The 18,201-nt window shown below is 35.4% G+C and overlaps 1 protein-coding gene across 4 annotated transcripts in view; it reads left to right on the top strand.

Moving 5' to 3' along the window:
- The window catches only part of GKAP1 (G kinase anchoring protein 1), a 67,786-nt gene that overhangs the window by 30,114 nt on the left and 19,471 nt on the right, over positions 1-18,201 (top strand). For 3 of the 4 annotated variants that reach the window (XM_044658464.1, XM_044658487.1, XM_044658472.1), the window contains exons 5-7: positions 2,373-2,450; positions 4,899-5,031; positions 15,344-15,366. In XM_044658464.1, coding sequence (XP_044514399.1) covers positions 2,373-2,450; positions 4,899-5,031; positions 15,344-15,366 — 234 coding nt within the window. The remainder of the gene's footprint in view (positions 1-2,372; positions 2,451-4,898; positions 5,032-15,343; positions 15,367-18,201) is intronic. The other variant, XM_044658480.1, reaches the window with a different exon arrangement.

The raw sequence follows: 18,201 nt of genomic DNA, 5'->3' as shown, positions 1-18,201 counted from the left end.
TAGATAAGTGGACAAAGGATATGAATAGTTTTTAAAACAAGAGTTTTGCATATCATTAACGGGCCTATAAAAAAAATCCTCCAAATTAGTGATAAGAAATAGACATTAAAACAATTCTCAAGTTTAACCTCACACCAGCAAATTGACAAAACTGGAAAGAACCAGAATTAATGTTGGAAAAGGTATGGGAAGATACATATTAATATACTACTAGAACTAAAATTGGTATAATTATTTTGGGGAAAAGTTTGGAAATAAGAAGAGTCACAAAAGGTTCATACCTTTTCACCCAGCAATTTATTCACTAGTGGGCATATACCCCAGGAATATCAAAAGAAGATCCAGTATTCGACAATATAGCATTTTTTGTTGTAGCAAAGAACTGGAAACAGTGGTGTCCATTTATTTGGGAATGTAATAGAGGAATATAATGAATTTGAAACAATGAATAAAAGGTTTATTTCAGAGAAACTAGAAAAGTTCTATGTGAACTGACCATAGGTAAATGTAAGCAAAACTTGAAGAACAATATACACAATGACTAAAGTAATATAAATGTGGGAAAAAAACAAATATTGGTCCAGAGAGAACATTTCTCTCCTTTCTTTACAGGTAAGGACTAAAGAGTATAGAATATTGCATCTGTTGTCAGAATTTTTAGATTACTTTCATTTAACTTTTTCTTTATTATGAGAGTTTATTTCTGGAGTTGAGGGTAGTGAGGGAGTATTTATCCAGAAATTTACTATGATATAAAAATATAATGCATATAAATTATTACATTATGTGCATTGGAAAAAGAGTGGTAAAAGTAAAAGTGATAGTCTTAAAGTCAAGAGAAATAGATTCAGATCCTGACTGGCATTTATAAGCTGTGTGATCTTGGGGAATAATTTCAACCCTCTGAGCCTCAGTTTCTTTGTAAATGATGATAAAAGTTTTTACATTATGTACTTTACAGGTTTGTTATGAAAAAGTGACTTTGAATTCCTTAAAGAACTATAGAAATGTATGGCAACATAATCTGGCAAGGAAATTAATCAGAGGCTATAGAACTACAAAGAGACCTTAGAAATCATCTAGTCCAAATTTCTCATCTTATGGATAAGAAAACTAAGGCCCAGAGGTTGTGAGTTGCCCAAAGTACACATATTTAAGTAGAAGAGTTGATATTACTATAGCTTTAACAAAGAGACTGAAAGAAAAATTGTAGAAAGTCAAGATAGTGAGTAATAAGGAAGCATAGAGATAGTATAGGAGAATCACTTCCTATAATTAGAAAGTGTTTAAAAATTTCTGTTTCTGTAATATATACTTGGATAACACAGTTGGTCACCAGAATAAAACTATTTTTTTGAGTGATTTTAAGCAATGCTTTATATCTTCCACTAAAGTCCTACTCTTATGCCTTGTAATGGGTGTAAAAGGGTGTAAAAAAACTGCACTGTTAAAGACTTGATAGTATATTAGAGGTTCTAAAAGATCCTGGGTCACAGATGTGTGCCTATTGCTTGAGGATCTCTATGCCTAAGTTCAGACGGGGTTATCACCAGAAGAGTGATTACTGGATGATTCTCTCCCCCCCACCCCCCCCATAATAAATGGCCAAAGACCATCTGTTAAGATGTGGTGGAGTTGTGATCTGTATTTGTAGATGAAGAAAATGTCCACAATTATTAAATTACAGGTCTTTTGATATAATATATTACATAATAAAACTTAATAATACCATAAACTTAGAGCTAGTAGAGGCACGAGAGGCCATCTCTTCCAGGTGAGGAAAATTGAAACAGATAAGCGAAATGACATGCCAGGGTCACAATTTAATTAAGACAGAGGCAAGTTGTTCTCCCCTATTCCCACGTCATCATATAACCTAATTGTCATTGCTTTGGACAAAGGGTTTATTTTTTAGGCTTTCTGTTTTATTGTTTTAAATTTAATAATGAGATCAGGACTACATACCTGACCTCACTATCAACTCATTGATAGCCAAGATGGGAAAGCATATATCAAATTTGGAAGTTTTTTTCCCTTGATAGTTTTCTTTGATAAAATATAGGTATTTATATTTTAGTCATCTTGATTAATTAGCATAATCCTTTTGGGAGAATTCTCTTCTCTCTGTTTTTTTCTCCCTTTATGCTTGACTATTTGCTTCCTAATCTTACACACTTTTACCATTTTTTTATACACATTTATAGTGCCATGCAAATTGTAAGCATTGAATAAATGTTGAATTTACCTGGGCATTTGTTACATTGTACATGTACATATTGCACATTGGACATGTACATTGGACATATTGTACAATTTGTAATGTTACTATTGACATTTGACTTAATCATAAGTCTCTCTTTCCTTACCTTCAGTTGACATCTGAAATGTTTGAAGCTGATCTTGAAAAGGCATTGTTGCTAAGCAAACTAGAATATGAAGAACACAAAAAGGTATTTACATTAATTCAGCTGCAGATTTTAGAAATGCATGTCTAATATTAAAGCTTTGACCATCAGATTCTCATCTTAAATTGAACTTTAAAAGTCAATTCTTTTATAGCAAATTATTATTATAGATGTTCTCATTCTTCCTAAGATTTTTAGAGAGAATGAAGAAGGGTAAATGGAGCATTGTTTGCAAATTTTAATAAACTTTTATTTCAATGCTATTACTCTTAAAGGAAAGTAAATAATTTAAATTTTTGAAAAATATTTATCTGCATTTTTAAATAGAGGCACAAAATGATGCTGCACAAGCAGTTTCAATATAGGAACTCCAGAAAAGAGGAGACCCCTCTCTGCTGGTGGGCCCTTTAATTTGCATTTAACAAAGGGCAAGGAAGCTTTTTCTCATATTTTTGCCTTTGGGGTTCCGAATTTTATAACTGTCACTGATCTTTAATATTAGACAATGTGTAGACATGCTTCTTAGAGCTAAACTTTTTAAAAGAAGCTTTTGGTGTGTGCAGAAGTATTTTTAAAAAGAAGATTATTACCGATCAGCTTGGCATAAACTATTTTTTAAAGTGTGCATTTCTCATATTAAATTGACTTAATTTTTCTAATTAAGAAAAAAAAAAGTAACCTTTGTAAAACAGTTTTTCTTTGACGATAGCTAACCTCCTAATGGCTCAGGGGGCTTCTTTTCCATTGCCTATGCTGCTTGCTCTCCTTACTTGCTTTTAAAAATCCACTTAACTGTCCATTCATCCCTGTATCTGAGACTGAGGAAAAGAAAGGGATCTTAAGTTCAACATAGATAACTTTTCTCTTTGGCACTTTAGAGAAAAAGATTAAACCTTAGTTGTAAAAATGAAAATTCATTAAAAATCTTTCTACTTTCATTTTCCATATCCTTGTCCTTCTAATAAATATATTTACTGTAATACTTATTGTTACTTTGACATTTAGACATAAAAATTTGCTAAAATTACATGGAAAAACAACTATCCTGATTTAATTACTTAAATAGACAGATTTCCCCGAAGAGCTAATTCCAATTAACAAATAAAACATGATAGATTATTAATTTCCTTCTTTTACATGAATGACTAAATGTTAAAGCTGAAGCCTCAGTGGTGTTTTATATGTATGCATATGTATTTAATTTATTAGTGAGTAAATGAATCTATAAAATATGGTCTTCCTAAGTCTTTTTCATGGTAGAACTCTAGATCCAGTACTCAAATTCAGTTTTTGCAATATTTGCAGTAAGAGTCTCATTTATTGATGACAGTGATTTTTGATTGATAAGACAACAGTGAGTAAGAAAGGCAGCTTTTTAAGCAACAACTAGTTCAAGACTCAGCCATTAATTTTCTAGAACTTAATATAAAAATGCATCTGTATTTTATTGATTTGGATGTTCCCTTGTACAATGCAGATCACAAAACATCTATGCCTGCCCATCCTGTGTGTCTTTTCCATGTCCTCCCATAAATTCACCACATTGGGTCCACCCAACATGATGGAGGCCTTCCTTGATTTTTTGGTTTTGTTTTATTTTTAAATTTAGATTTCTTTTTAATTATAAACTTAATAAGTATCCATGAATATGAGCATTTCTATATACAAAATAAGAAACAAAAAAAAGAATGTATACGAAACTGGGAATTTTTAATACAGCTTAAGGTTTTTTTTAAAGTGTTTATTAAATTTAACATTGTTGTAACAAAACTGTCCTTTTGGTGTTCCCCTCTGAACTTCTTTTACTTTTCTTGTGTGTATTCTTAATGTTTTATTGATGCTCTTTCCTTTGTTTTGTTTTGTTTTGTTGTATCTCTATCGTGACCCACTAATTCAGCCATTCTCCCAAAGGATCCTCCCTTATAACAAATAAGTGTGGTCAAGCTAAGTGATGTTTGAAAATGTATGTCTCATTCCGTGCTTCTAGTCTCATCACCTTTCTTCCAGAAGATGAGTGGTTTGTTTCATCATCATTAACCTTCAGAAGTCATGATTGGTCACTTCTATTGATCAAAGTTCAGTAGTCTTTCAAAATTGTTTTTTCTTTACATTATTATAGTCATTGTGTAAATTGTTCTCTTCCCTCCCTCACTTTCTCTTGATATTGAAGAAATCAGTAAGTGATTCAGGCAGTCTGCCTGTTATTCTTTTAAGATACTATGTCAAGAAAATACTTTTCTTATATGCCTAATAATACCTTTGTGATTTTGGAGGATATTTTTTTTTCCAGCAAATCTGTCAAAAAAAAACCAACTATAACAACAGGTATTGGAATAGGGTCCATCACTCTTAAGCCCAAGGTAAAATTCATCTTAAGTACTTTTCTTTCTCTTGGAATCATAGGAGCTTAGTGATAACCAAATTACAAATTGATTAATGGAATTTGAAAAGTAAAATTAGTGCAGTTTTTTTTTTGTGCTTGATCCATCTCAGGAATATGAAAATGTTGAAAATGCTTCACCTCAATCAAAAGGTATGAATAAGAAAGAAAAAAGAAAGAATCATCAAGGGAAAGACAAACCACTCACAGTGTCGCTGAAAGACTTTCAATCAGAAGCAAATATAGGTATGGATTATTTTATGTGAATTAAACATTCAGAGTTAAAGTCTTGGTCTTTTTTTAGTTTCTTCTGTGTCTAAAATACCCATTTAAAATACTTTCCTGAATTTCCCCAGAATATGAATTTTGTTTCTATATAAGCTATTTACACTTTTAAAAATCATTTTCTATATAAACTAAAACCTATTTTGAAATATCCAAATAATTTAACACTTTAAAACAAAATGATTTAATATTTATTTTCCTAAATTTTTCATCTGTTCTAAGATACATTAATTTTTTCCTTTCACTTCAGATGTGTTATACTAGCCTAAAATAACTGTTAAATATTTCATCTGGTACTTATCAACTTCTTCCTCAAATTATCTTAGGATAGAACACACTAAAATAGCTAGTTTTAGAATAAAACTTAACCAAGGTAGTGATATACTACCTTAATGGTGTTTAACTTTTGGCTAATGGGTACAGAGAGGAATTATGTCACCCACTGTGGTTTTTGAAGTAAAACCAAAAAGCCACATTATTTTTAATACAGGAAGTGGTAAACCCAGCATGAAATAGTATAGATGCTAGCAGACGTGCTATGTTTATAAATAAAGAGAATTATTTGTCTACTATTAACCTAGTCTTAAAAATACGAGTATCTGTTCTGTCCTTGCTAGTAATGTCATAGCAGTAAACTCAGTAAAAAGTGTAGGATATTTCATAATACACACCAGACTTATTAAAAGCATTTGTTATATGCAGAGCACTATTTTCAGGCACTGCAGGATGTACAAAATTTTTAATCTGAGGATAAGAAAGCAGTCTACATTAGTATGATTCACAATATCCCCTGATAAATTCATTTGACAGTAAAGTCAAATTTTATGTGAATTTAAAAATGGGAAGACAGGGCAGCTGGGTGACTCTGTGGATTGAGAGCCAGGCCTAGAGACAGGAGATCTTGGGTTCAAATGTGGTCTCAGACACTTCCTAGCTGTGTGATCCTGGGCAAGTCACGCAAGGGTTTAAAAGAAAAAGTGGGAAGAGGTCATTACCACCTAGGCGCTTCAGTCAATCAACAGATATTTATAAAGTACTGTGTTAAGCACTAGTGGTGCAAATAAAGTAAAAAATAGGGTTCCTGGGGGCAGGAACATGTAAGTAACTGCAAACATATAAGGTGTATACAGTGTAAATGGGAGGTGATCCCAAAGGGAAGGCACTAATAACTGAAGATGAGGGAGTAAGGAAGACCAGAAAAGGCTTTTCTTGTAAAAAGTGGAGTTTGAGCTGAGCCTTGAAGGAAGTAAAAGTGAGAAAGGAAAAGCATGGTGGATGGCCAATGAAAAAGGTATACAGTTGAAAGATAGAGTGTCTTGGGTGAAGAACAGCAAGAGATCCTTTGTCACTAGATCTTAGAATCCATGGACTGAGAAGTAAAATGTTAAAAGACCAGAATGGTGGGAAAGGACCAGGTTGTGAAAGACTTTGAATGCAGAGAATTTTATATTTGATCCTTGGGGTAATCTGTTGAGTAACGGTGTGATAGGGATTGATATTGTCAGAATTGAGCTTAGGAAAATCACTTTGGTAGCTGAGTAGAGAATGCACTGGGAATGGGGAGAGACTTATGACCAGGAGACCAACCAGTAGGCTGTTGCAATAGTTCAAGCTTAAGATGAGAACCTGCACCATGGGGATGGCTATGTGAGTGAAGAGGAAATAATGTATAGGAAGGATACTATGAAGGTAAAAACAAGATTTGGTAACAGACTAGATATGTGGAATGAGTGTGAGAGGAAGATGCCTAGTTTGCCAGCCTGAGTACCTGGGAAATGTTGTGATGTCCTCAATGGTAATAAGGAAATTTGAAAGAGGAGCAGATTTTGAGGAAAACATAATTGGTTCTGTTTTGGACATTTGAGTTTGAGGTACCTGTGGAATATCTATTTCAGGATATCTAAGAGACAATTGATAATGTGAGCCTTAAGGTCAGAGATGAATCTTTAGCTCATCTGCATAGGTATGGCAGTTGAGGTCATGGGAATTGATAAGATCACCAAAGTAAATCATATAAAGGGAGGCAAGAATAGGACATAGGACAGAGCCTTGAGAGATACCTACAGAAGATCTGTGAGATAATAGCTATGAGATAATAGCTAGCAGATAAAGTAGTCAGTAGTAATTTACAGTATTAAGCTACTACTTTATGCTAGGCAGAGTAGCTAGGTGGTACAATGCTAAGTCTAGAGTCAGGAAGACCCAAGTTCATATCCAACCTCAGATACTATCCCTATGTCCCTGAGTGAGTCACTTTTTATACAAGTTTCCTCAACTGTGAAATGAGATGGAGAAGGGAATAGTAAACTACTCCAGTATCTTAGCCAAGAAAACCCCAAATGCAGTCATGAAAAGTCACTCACAACTGAAATGACTGAACAACAACAAAATGTGACAAGTACTGGGGACACAAAAAGAGACAAAAGATAGTTTCTGTCCTTGGGGAACTGATGGTCTAGTGGAAAAAATAAAAAGCAATGCAGTCTCTACAAACAAGCTATAAACACTATATGTAGGATAAATAGGAAATAATAGAAAGAAGGCACTAGAATTAAGCAGAGTTGAGAAAGACTTCAGTAGAAGATGAGATTTTAATTGGGACTTGAAGAAAGCTGGAGGAACCAGTAGGCAGAAATGAAAAGGCAGAGCATTCCAGGCATTGGAGACAGCCAGAAAAAATGCCTAGAGCAGAGAGATAAAGTATTTTAATGGGATGCTTAGCAGGTAGGGAATAAGGTGTAAGAAGATTCAAAAGGTAGTAGGGGGGCTAGGTTAAGAAGGGAATTGAATGCCAGAATATTTTGTTGTTTATCCTGGGGGCAAAAGACAGTCACTGGAGTTTATTGAGTAGAGGTGTGACCTGCTCAGACCTGTACTTTAGGAAAATTACTTTGATGGCTGAGGGAGGATTAGAATGGGGAAAGATTTGAGACAGGCAAACCCAGGAGCAGATCTTGCAGTAGTCAAAGGCCTGCACCAATGTGGTTATAGCATCAAAGAAGAAAAGGGAGATATTTGAGAGATGATGCCAATGTGAAGTCAGTAAGCCTTGGCAACAGATTGGAAATGGAGATGAGAGATCGTGGCAAGTTGAGGATGACATCTTGGTTCCAAGCCAGGGTACCTGGGAGTATGGTGGTGCCCTTGACTGTGATAAGGAAGTTGAGGGGACTGGGAGTTGAAGGAAATATAATTCCATTTTGGACATGTTTAAGATGTCTCTTAGACATCCATTTTGAAATGTCTGAAAGGCAGGTAGAAATGCAGGTTTGGAAGTCAAGAGAGATTAGGGCAAGACAGGAAGATTTGAGAATCATCAGCTCAAAGATTGTGATTGAATTCATGGCAGCCAATGAGATTACCAAGTGAAAAGTAGTTGAGAAGGATAATAGGGTCCAGGACAGAATCCTGAGGGAAACCTATAGTTAGATGCCCTGGATGAAAATCTAGCAAAAGAGACAGAAAAGGAGTGGTCAGATAGGAGTAGAACCAGGAAAAGAGTGGTGTCTGGAAAACCTAGAGAAAAGAGTATCACAGAGAGAGTGTTAACATTGTCAAAGACTAGAGAGGCAAAGAAGATTGAGGACTGAGAAAAGACCATTGGATTTAACAACTGAGAGTTGGTCATTGGTATTTGGAAAGAGCCATTTGGTGGAATGATAAGGTCAGAAACTGGATTGTAAGAGGTTGAGAAGAGAGGAGAGGAGGTATAGTGGAGGCACCTTCGGTAGTTGGACTTTTCAAGGAGTTAAGCTATAAAGAAGAATAGTAAGGAATGAAAGGATCAAGTAAGTTTTTAAAAGATGAAGGAAATATAGGCATGTTTGTAGGCAGTATGGAAGAAAAGAAGAAAATAAGTTAGGGAAAGATTGAAAATATCATGAGAGAGTCGGAATTAGAGAATACAATCTGATAGAGAAGACAGGACGGAAGAGGATCACTTATACAGATAGAAGAACCAACCTTTGGTAAAGAGTAAGGCTACTTCATCATGTGAAATGGGGGAAGGAAGAGGGAGTATAAAAAGCATCTGAGTGATAAAGAAGAGGCGAGGTTTGGGTTTTATTTTGTCGGGGTGGGGTTGGTAAAAAAATTTTCTGTAAAATAGGAAGTAAGGTAGGGCAGCTAGTGACTCAGTAGATAGAGAGCCAGCCCTAGAAACAACAGGTTCTGGGTTCAAATTTACTGTGAATACTTCCTAATGGTATGGCCCTAGGGGGGCAAGTCAACCCCCATTGCTTAGTTCTTACCATTCTTCTGCTTTGGAATCAATACATTGTATTGATTCTAAGGTGGAAAGCAAAGGTTTAAAAAAAATTGGAGGTAAGGTTCTCAACTGAGAGGGTAGGGAAAGGGGGGACCATGGCAGAGATCTGAGGAGGAATGAAAAAGTTTGGAAGGGCCCCTATAGAGAGAGGGGGATAGAGAGTTAATAAAAGAGGTGTAGGAGGATTGTCTATGCACAGTAAATGGTCAGTTGAGGTTGTGTATCAAAAATTAGATTTCACTTTATATGTGTGTGTTCCTTCTTCCACATGACAGATATGGAAATGTGTTTTGTATATTAGCATAGGTATAACAAAAGCAAATTGCTTACTGCCTCAAGGAAGGTGAAAGAAAGGAGAAAATGTGGAACTCAAAATGTTAATAAATGAATACTAAAAAATTGTTTTTACATGTAACAAAAAATCAGAACACAGTAGCACCTATAGGAGTAAAGTTGACAGATGTCGGGAGACATCTAATATTGAAGCTTTGCAAGATGTAATCAATGGTATTTTGAGGGATCTAGGGACTCACAAAAAGAGAACAACATAGGAGTAGATAGGTATCTCAGTGGAAAGTGAGCCAAGCCTGGGGTCAAGAAGACCTGGGTTCAAAACTGATCTCAGACATTTCCTGTCTCTAGACCTTGGGCAAATCATTTAACTTCCATTTCCTAGCCCTTATCACTCTTCTGCCTTGAAACCAATATTTAATATCAGTCCTAAGAGAAGGTAGGAATGGCACCTCGGTGGCTCTGTGGATTGAGAGCTGGGCCTAAAAACAGGAGGTCCTGGGTTTAAATCTGGATTCAGACACTTCCTAGTTGTGTGACCCTGGGCAAACCCCCATTGCCTAGCCCTTGCCACTCTTCTGTTGTAGAAACAATATGGATTATTAATTCTGAGTCATGAAGTAAGGGTTTAAGGTGGGGGGAGGACAGAAGGTAAGTGTTAAAAAAGAACAATGTAGAGCTGAACTGATTGGCCAGGAAACCAAAAAGAGGGAAATAGGAGAAAGTGGCTGGAAGAGAAGGGGAGGCATTAAAGGTCATGATGTGGATGAAGGGCAGAATTTGGTAAGGGAAGGCAGAAGGAGAGATGGAAACCCAATTGATGTTCAGAAAAGAGGATTTCAGAATTCTTGAATGTGAAAATGATATCTTTGTGGTATGACCATCTTTGTATGTGGCTGAGGTCATGGGAAATGAGTAGATTGAGGAACCGAGTGGTTAGGGTGTATAAGGGAGAGTCATCTTGCATTTTGAATTGGGTATAAGGCAGGAGTTGGAAAGGAGAGGAAAACTATGAGTCAGAGTCTGAACTTATTGAGAAAGAAAGGGGAGTGACCTGGACATCTATAGATAGCAGCTTTCAGGATTTTGAATGGGTAGTAGATCCAAATAACATGAACCTTCAAGGAGAGATTCCTAAGGGAACTGAGGTAATAGTAGAACCTAGAAGTGGTATTTGGGAGTAAAGAGTATTTTGACTTGCCCACCTGAAACAGTGAGCCCAAGGGAATGAATGAATGAAGGTGGAACCAGGGAAGGCTATGTTATCTAGGAGGAAGCTAGACTTCTATGAGAGCTTGAAGGAAGGAGGAATGGGAGAGGAAAAGGTTAGGACAGTGATGGGCAAACTAGGGCTTGTGAGCCAGATTTGGACCCCCTGAAATGTTCTATCCGGCCTCAGGACATTATTCCTAATCTGACAAATACAATGAGTAGGATACAATACAATGAAACTTCGAAAGAGTTGCCTTAGAAACAGACTGACAGATGAGCATTTCCTTTCCTTTGGCCCCCTCTTTAAAAAGTTTGCCCATCACTGCTTTAGGATAAAGTGAAGTTTGTTGGTTGTAATTTTGGGGTAGGATTTCTGGGTCACATACCAAGATTGGGGAGTAGACATTCTCTGATCCTCACAATCTCTCAGACGTCTTCAAAACAAAAATTTTGCTACAGAGGTTAAAGTAGCTGTTTAGGACACCCAGAATCCAAAAGAAAATTTTTTAAAATCCCAAGAACTGACACTGATCCTGAGCTCATTCAGTATCCTTCCCCTACTTTCCCACACTACTGGGATCGAGGCTTTACTAACAGATCCAAAGAAGAAACACAGGCTTACATCAAAACCCATTCCTAACACCACAGTCCCTCCTCCTTCTTTCCAGTGCCATGTGTGGTGAAAAAAATTATCACACTGGTACAAAACTTTAAGCTAAATAGGTTTATTGAGAGGAGGCCAATCTCACAATAAAGCCAGACTGGTCAAGGTCAGAACCGGAGACCCCAAGCCTTTTTTATGCAGAGAAATCTGATGACATAATGACAGAAAATGAAATCAAAATTAAAAATAGAATGGATGTGAAACCTTTCGTATGGTCAGTTCTTAATTAAGGATGCAAGTGCTGATTAAGCTGGAAAGTACAAAAATAATCACTTTGGGCATTAATTTTATGTTTCTGGCCTTCTAAGACCTCTGCAATAAAGGTCAGGGTCTAATTGTTTTCTGCTAACAATTTAATAGTAGGAGTCAGAAGTTAGATGGTCATCAGTTTACACCCCAGAGTAGCCCTGACACTTCCCTTTAACTGTCATTTTGTACCCAAGAGCTTAGTGGAAACTCTTGGGTTATAGGCTTAAGGTCAAAATGCCTGTAAACAAGATTTGATACCATCCTAAACTGTATTTTTCTTAGCTAAGATTATAATTCTTATAAAGTAAACTATATTATTTGACTATTAACTCGAGATTAATTATTGTTATTAAAATAATCATAAAGGCTAATATTATAATCATAAAAGGGGGTAGGGGATTTTACATACACATGGAGACCCTGGCTCCAGGCTGTAGAAGTTTGCTTGGACCTTAACAGCCATGTTGGCCACAACCCTTCTGCTGGGGACTGAAACCAGGAGGTAAAGCACTGAATTCCAGTGCCAGGGAAAACAGGCTCTGATCTACTAGTGCCTGGCTAGAGAATTGAGAAGCAGAATAGGATGGCTCAACCAGAAAGGACACCATGCATGTGACTATGCAGAACTCTATATGCCTGAGAGAAAGAATATAGCATTCAGCTGGGGCCAGTTCTGACCACAAGTTATTTGGGACATATACCTCATTGGTTGAACCTTATATTCCCCAGTGTGGGAAAAATCACTTTCTAGCTCCCAATTTTACCATTGTGAGGGGAGAAAGTCAGAGTGATGAGGAAAATAAAGAGTTGGGGTGGGGGAGAGACTGAAAGTCCTAAAAATTTCAAGAAGACCTTGAATTAGTAGGAAAAACAGTGACAACAGAAGGAAATATGGCCTCCAGACCCAGTAAATGAGTTCAGGCATCTATGAATAAATACTGCAAAATGAAGAAAAATGATCCAACACTAGAAGAGATGGAAGATTTATTTGAGTACATGGAACAACAATATGCTATTCCTAAGTAGTTCAAATGAGAGAATTATGACAGCAGAGTTTATGTCCTGCTTGACAGAAATGATGAGCAGAATATAAAAACTTGAAATCTGTAGTGGCTTGCCATTGCATCTTCACCAAAAGATTTCTAGAATAAAAGGGTTGTGGGGAATAGGAATAGAGTTGGATGGTAGGCAATGCGGGTTTGAATGATGGCCTGTAAGGGTTCAGAATCACTGGAATGCATAGGATATGACTAAATGAAAAGTGCTAAGAGGCAGCAGTCACCACTCCTCAGGAGGCTGGAAAGTGGACTGGAGACAAGTAGAACATAGTGTGGAAGACAAATAGACTGGAAATTAGGGAGAGAACTGTGTAGTAGAGGGTAGAAGTCCTCTTCTCAATGACTTTCCTTTTTGCCCTAGGGAAGTAGCAGGATATGGAAGGCCTCAGGTCAAAGGGAAGGTTGCTTCTCTTTTCATTGGAGGTTCTCTACATTTTGGTTGGAAGGTCAGGCTGGCAGCAGGAGGTGGTTGTTACCTTTTCTTCACATAGATGGAAATTACTCCTTTGGCCTTTAACAGTCTTTTCTCAGGAGAGACATGAAGCAGGAGATAAAAGGCAAGAGGTCAGAGGAAGATCTGATCCTTTTCACACCTGAAACTAGATCCAATAGGCACAGTAGAAAGTGGAGATAGGAACTAGTGAAGGTTTTTTTAAGGATGAGAAAAACTTTGGCATGTTATTAGTAAGCAGTTTGGAAGAACTAGTAAGAGATTCAGAATAAGAGGTGTGCAGATCCAGAGAATATGGAAAGAAAAGGCCCAAGGAAACAAAGATGGGATGGCCTTAGAGGAAGGACCATCTCTTGAGATCTTCAGATCCTTAGAGGAGGAGATACTGTTTTCTTTCAGAACTTCTCTTCAGTACGTTTTAACCCACTTCTTATGGCCATCTAAAATTAAAAATCCACAATTTTACCATGTACAAAGACACATGTCTCATTGGGTTTTTAAAATTTTGTAATATCATTAATTTTAAGATTTGGACTCAAATCAATTTTTAGAACTTTTTGGAATCTTTCCCCCATGATATTAGTGAACAAAAAGGTATTTTTGAACATTTTTAAGTTTGGTAATCTAGCTACCTAGCAATTAATATGATATTTAGCTTTTGGGGAGAGTTGATAAAAAAAAAACTTTTAATTTTTCAGACTTTCTATTTCTAATAGTGTTTAGTTTATTTAGCATTGTGAATGTGAGTGTGTTATGTATTTTCAAACCAATGATTTCATTGGGTGTAGGGAACTTCTGGTGAGGAAACCTGTTCAGAAGCTGCTTTGCAACTTGTTGTATATTAGTTATTTGGGGCATTGAATGGTTAACTGACATTCTAGACTCAAGTAGCCAATATGTGTCAGAAGTGGGACTTTTTAAAGTCTTTGATGTGTGTAGTAAATCGTCTGTCTTCTATGTCATGTTGCCTGATTTGTAGTTTTGCTTTATTTATACATCTGGTGATGAAATGGCTATAGTGCTGGACCTGAACTTGAAGACCTGAGCTTAAATCTAGCCTTAGACACACTTCATAAATTATGTGACCCTGGGCAAGTTTTTTTTGGTCTGTTTCCTCATATGTAAAATGGGGTTAATAATAGCACCTACCACCCAGAATTGTGAGAATAAACTAAGATAATAATTGCAGATTGCTTAGCACAGTGCCTGGCCCATGGTAAATGCTATATAAATGCTAGCTATTATTATTGTTGCTCTTCTATGACATTTTAAAAAATTGATGTGAGGAGGGGAAAAGTTTATTTAAAATTAATATGTCTTATACAAAAAACTGAAATGTTTCTTAACCTGACTTAGAATTGAACATTGTATTAATTCAGCAAACATTTATTAAGCAACTGAAAATGTGTTGGGTACTAAAGATTCAAAGATGAAAAACAACATGGTATGCAATGTCTGCCAATAAGTACGAGATAGATTAAGATAAAAGTAAAGGAGAGGATGTCTAGTTAGAATATTGTAAAGAACCAGTGAGAGTGAGAGAGCATTTCATCAAGGGAGCTGTAGTAGAAAAGGTGACAACTGCTTTGGAAAGGAAGATAATTTCAATAGGTAGATGAGAGTCAGTTCTAGAATGAGGAATATCTTAGCCATGTGTATGAAGGAAGGAGAAGGTAGTGAATAAAGTTTGACTAGAAGAGAAGATTCATGAAAAAAACTAAACTCGATATAAGAGAGATAAAAAGCATTAGCAATGGCTGAATCCTTGAATTTGAGTAATAATTATGAGGATAGCAGTGCCATTAGTAGAAAGAAGGAAAATGAAAAGAAAGAAAACCAAACGTAGGAAGAAAAAATAATACATTTCTGAACATGGTTCAAAGCAAGCAAATTGAATAGAATAATGCAAAACTTTGATGGGTGTCATGTCTCTAGATAGGTAGGAAATTCTGTTATGCCAATAGAACCTGTAGACTTTAATTTCTCTCTAATTTGGAAGCCACTCTTAATGTTTAAACTTTATGTTTTCATTTTACTTAGAGAATTGTTCTTTTTTTTTTTTTTTTTTTTTTTTTTTACAGATCACCTTAGTAAAAAGACTGAGGTAAGTCTTACTTAGCCTTTGTTCTAAGAAGTACTTTTTTCTTTTTTTCTTTAAATGTCATAGTTTTTTGATATTACCAAATGAATCATTCATTCATTAAATCATAGTTCTGTCTTGAATAAAACTAGTAAGAGTTAAAAAGAATATATGCTCCAATTTATTAAAGTAAATATGAAAATTTACATTAATATAAAATACCATCTCACAGCAGCCTTTCTGTTTAGTCAGAACATACTACACACTTAAGCTCAAAACTTCTGATAGATATAGATAGGAAAACAATAATCATTTAAAACATACTACACAGGTTTCCATGGAAGTGGAATTTTTGAAGTTATAAAGCCAATGTGATTTATATCTTAACCGTTAGTGGGTAGTACTAATCTCTACCATCTCTCTGGTTAACATAATTTTCTTTTCCAGACTGCTATTTGTTTAGGTGGGGTTTAGTGCTTTGCTGTTTCACTATAATTTTAAAAGATTTGATAGAGTTGGAAACTATGCTCTTAATTGAGGGTTATCCTATTTAAATAACTGAATACTGACAAAATGTTAGTCATCTTCTGAATTCTTTCCAGGGAGATTGAATGTGTCATTGCCCTTCTATATGTCTGTGTACAATATTACCAACAATCCTTATCACTGTGGTGCTCAATCCCTTCCATTTCAGCACAAATAAGGAATGAATGTTATTAATGTACCTTGATTTTTGGCTAGAGTATTTTTTTTTACTTTTATCCATTTTTCTGACTTATTTCAGTTATTAGGCCAGAGAGTTTAAAGAAACTAGATTTAATAATCATAAAAACATGAGAACATACAAATTTTAAAACATTCATCTTTTTAGCTCATTGTAGTTTTTAGAGCTTAGATAAAATCATTCAAAATTCTTGATGAGTTATTACAAATTATAGTTATTTAGATACAATTTAAAGTAATCCCTTTCAGTGTTGATCCTCTTTGGAGATAGAAAATTTATGTATATATGGAATGAGGTTATTTTGAACTTGTTTAAAAAATTTTTATAATAGTATCTCCCAAAACAATTCTTACTGATCTTGCTTAAAAAATAAGCAACCACCCACCTTGTTAGGAATAGATGCTTATCTTGGAGGTGAATATACCCCTACCCATCCTTAACTATTCTTCCATTGTTCACTATAATTTTAAAATGTATTCTTACAGAAAAGAGTGAGCTGTAAATGGATAATAAAAATTCTACGAAAATTCTAAAATGTTTGAAATAATTTTGTGCCTTTGAAAATTTACCCTTAATCCTCTTATATGACATTATAGGAAACTGGTCAAGGAAAACTTATATCTTTGTATATTTAATTATTAAAAGCACACCATCTAAGGGCATGATTCAGTGGACTGAGATCCAGGACCAAAGATGGAAGATCCTGAGTTCAAATGTGACCTCAGATACTTCTAGCTGTGTGACCCTGGGCAAGTCATTTAACCTCCATTCCCTAGCTCTAACTGCTCTTCTGCCTTGGAATGGATACTTAGTATTGATTCTAAGACAAAGTAAGGGTTTTTAAAAAAAAAGACATCAAATTAAATTATTTTATTTGGCATTTTTAATTCTCTAGGACTTGGAGGTTTACATTTGAGTATATAGTAGGGAAACTACTGATTTATATACTAAAATGGAACATATTACTACTATATTCCCCATTCCATATTGTTGCAGCAACCTCTTACATTTAGTGTTTCCATAGGTGTTCATCCTATAAATTTTGCCAATTCTTTAAGCAGTTTTTTTATCACGGCATTTTCCTGTTTGGAAGCCTTTATTTTGACTTTCTTTTGACCAGTATATCAAATCTAAGCTCCTCAACCTTACTTATGAGGCTCTTTATAATTTCTCCCTGACATAACTACTTGGTCTGCTTTCCAATATTCTTTTGTTTGCACTCTTCCCACCAGGCTGGTTAGTCTGCTTACTACTGTACTCACTTTATTCTGGTCTGCCTTTACTTTTGTTGTTTCTTTATATAGAATGTCCTTTTCTTGCCTCTCCAACTGTCTAAATCCTTCTTCTGTCTTCAAAGTCTAGCCTCTTCTACTAAGGCCTTCCCAGCATTCATTAATGTCACTCTCCTTCTAACTTAACTTCTTTGAGGAATGATCTGATATATTCCTTCATGAAGAAAGGTGGGCATTAAGATGGATAGGACAGTCATAGCGGAGAGGGGTTCTCTTATATAAAGTTATTTAATCCTTTTTTTTTTTTTTTTCAGTTAATACCACTAGTAGTTTATTGTTAACATTATTACAAATGGGGTTCTGCAAGATCTGCATGTGAGGAAATGGTGTGTATGTATGTAGAAGAAACATAGAAATGGACTTAAAAGAGGTTTATAGAAGGAATGGTTAGGGTAACTCAGGAATAAGAATCAAAGAGTTGGTGAAAAAGGAGGACATAAGATTAGACCTAGCTCTGTTTGCCTTTGATTCAAGATCAGAGTTAGCTTTCAAAACTTAATGTAACTTTAGCTTGTCGTAAATACTCATCCCCCTGTATAGCAGTAGAAATCTTTAAAAAATTTAAAGATTTACTATTTAGTTCAATTTATCAGATATTTACTACATACTACATATATAGAGAAAGAGAGAGACAGACAGACAGACAGACTGAGAGGCAGACAGACAGATTCTGTTGCTGTGATTGAAAGAGATATGAAATTTAGATTAAGACATTGTTCCTGTCCTTTTGGAGCTTAGAGTCTACCAGCTATGTATGAATCACAAATAACTTTTATTTGGGTGCTTAAGAAGCAGAAAAAGTGCTACAGGAGAATAAGGGAATGTTAGATAGGAGATATATGA

Source organism: Gracilinanus agilis, chromosome 1, assembly GCF_016433145.1.
Source record: "Gracilinanus agilis isolate LMUSP501 chromosome 1, AgileGrace, whole genome shotgun sequence".
Classification (NCBI taxonomy): Eukaryota; Metazoa; Chordata; class Mammalia; order Didelphimorphia; family Didelphidae; genus Gracilinanus; species Gracilinanus agilis.
This window is presented reverse-complemented; position numbering and strand designations above follow the sequence as displayed.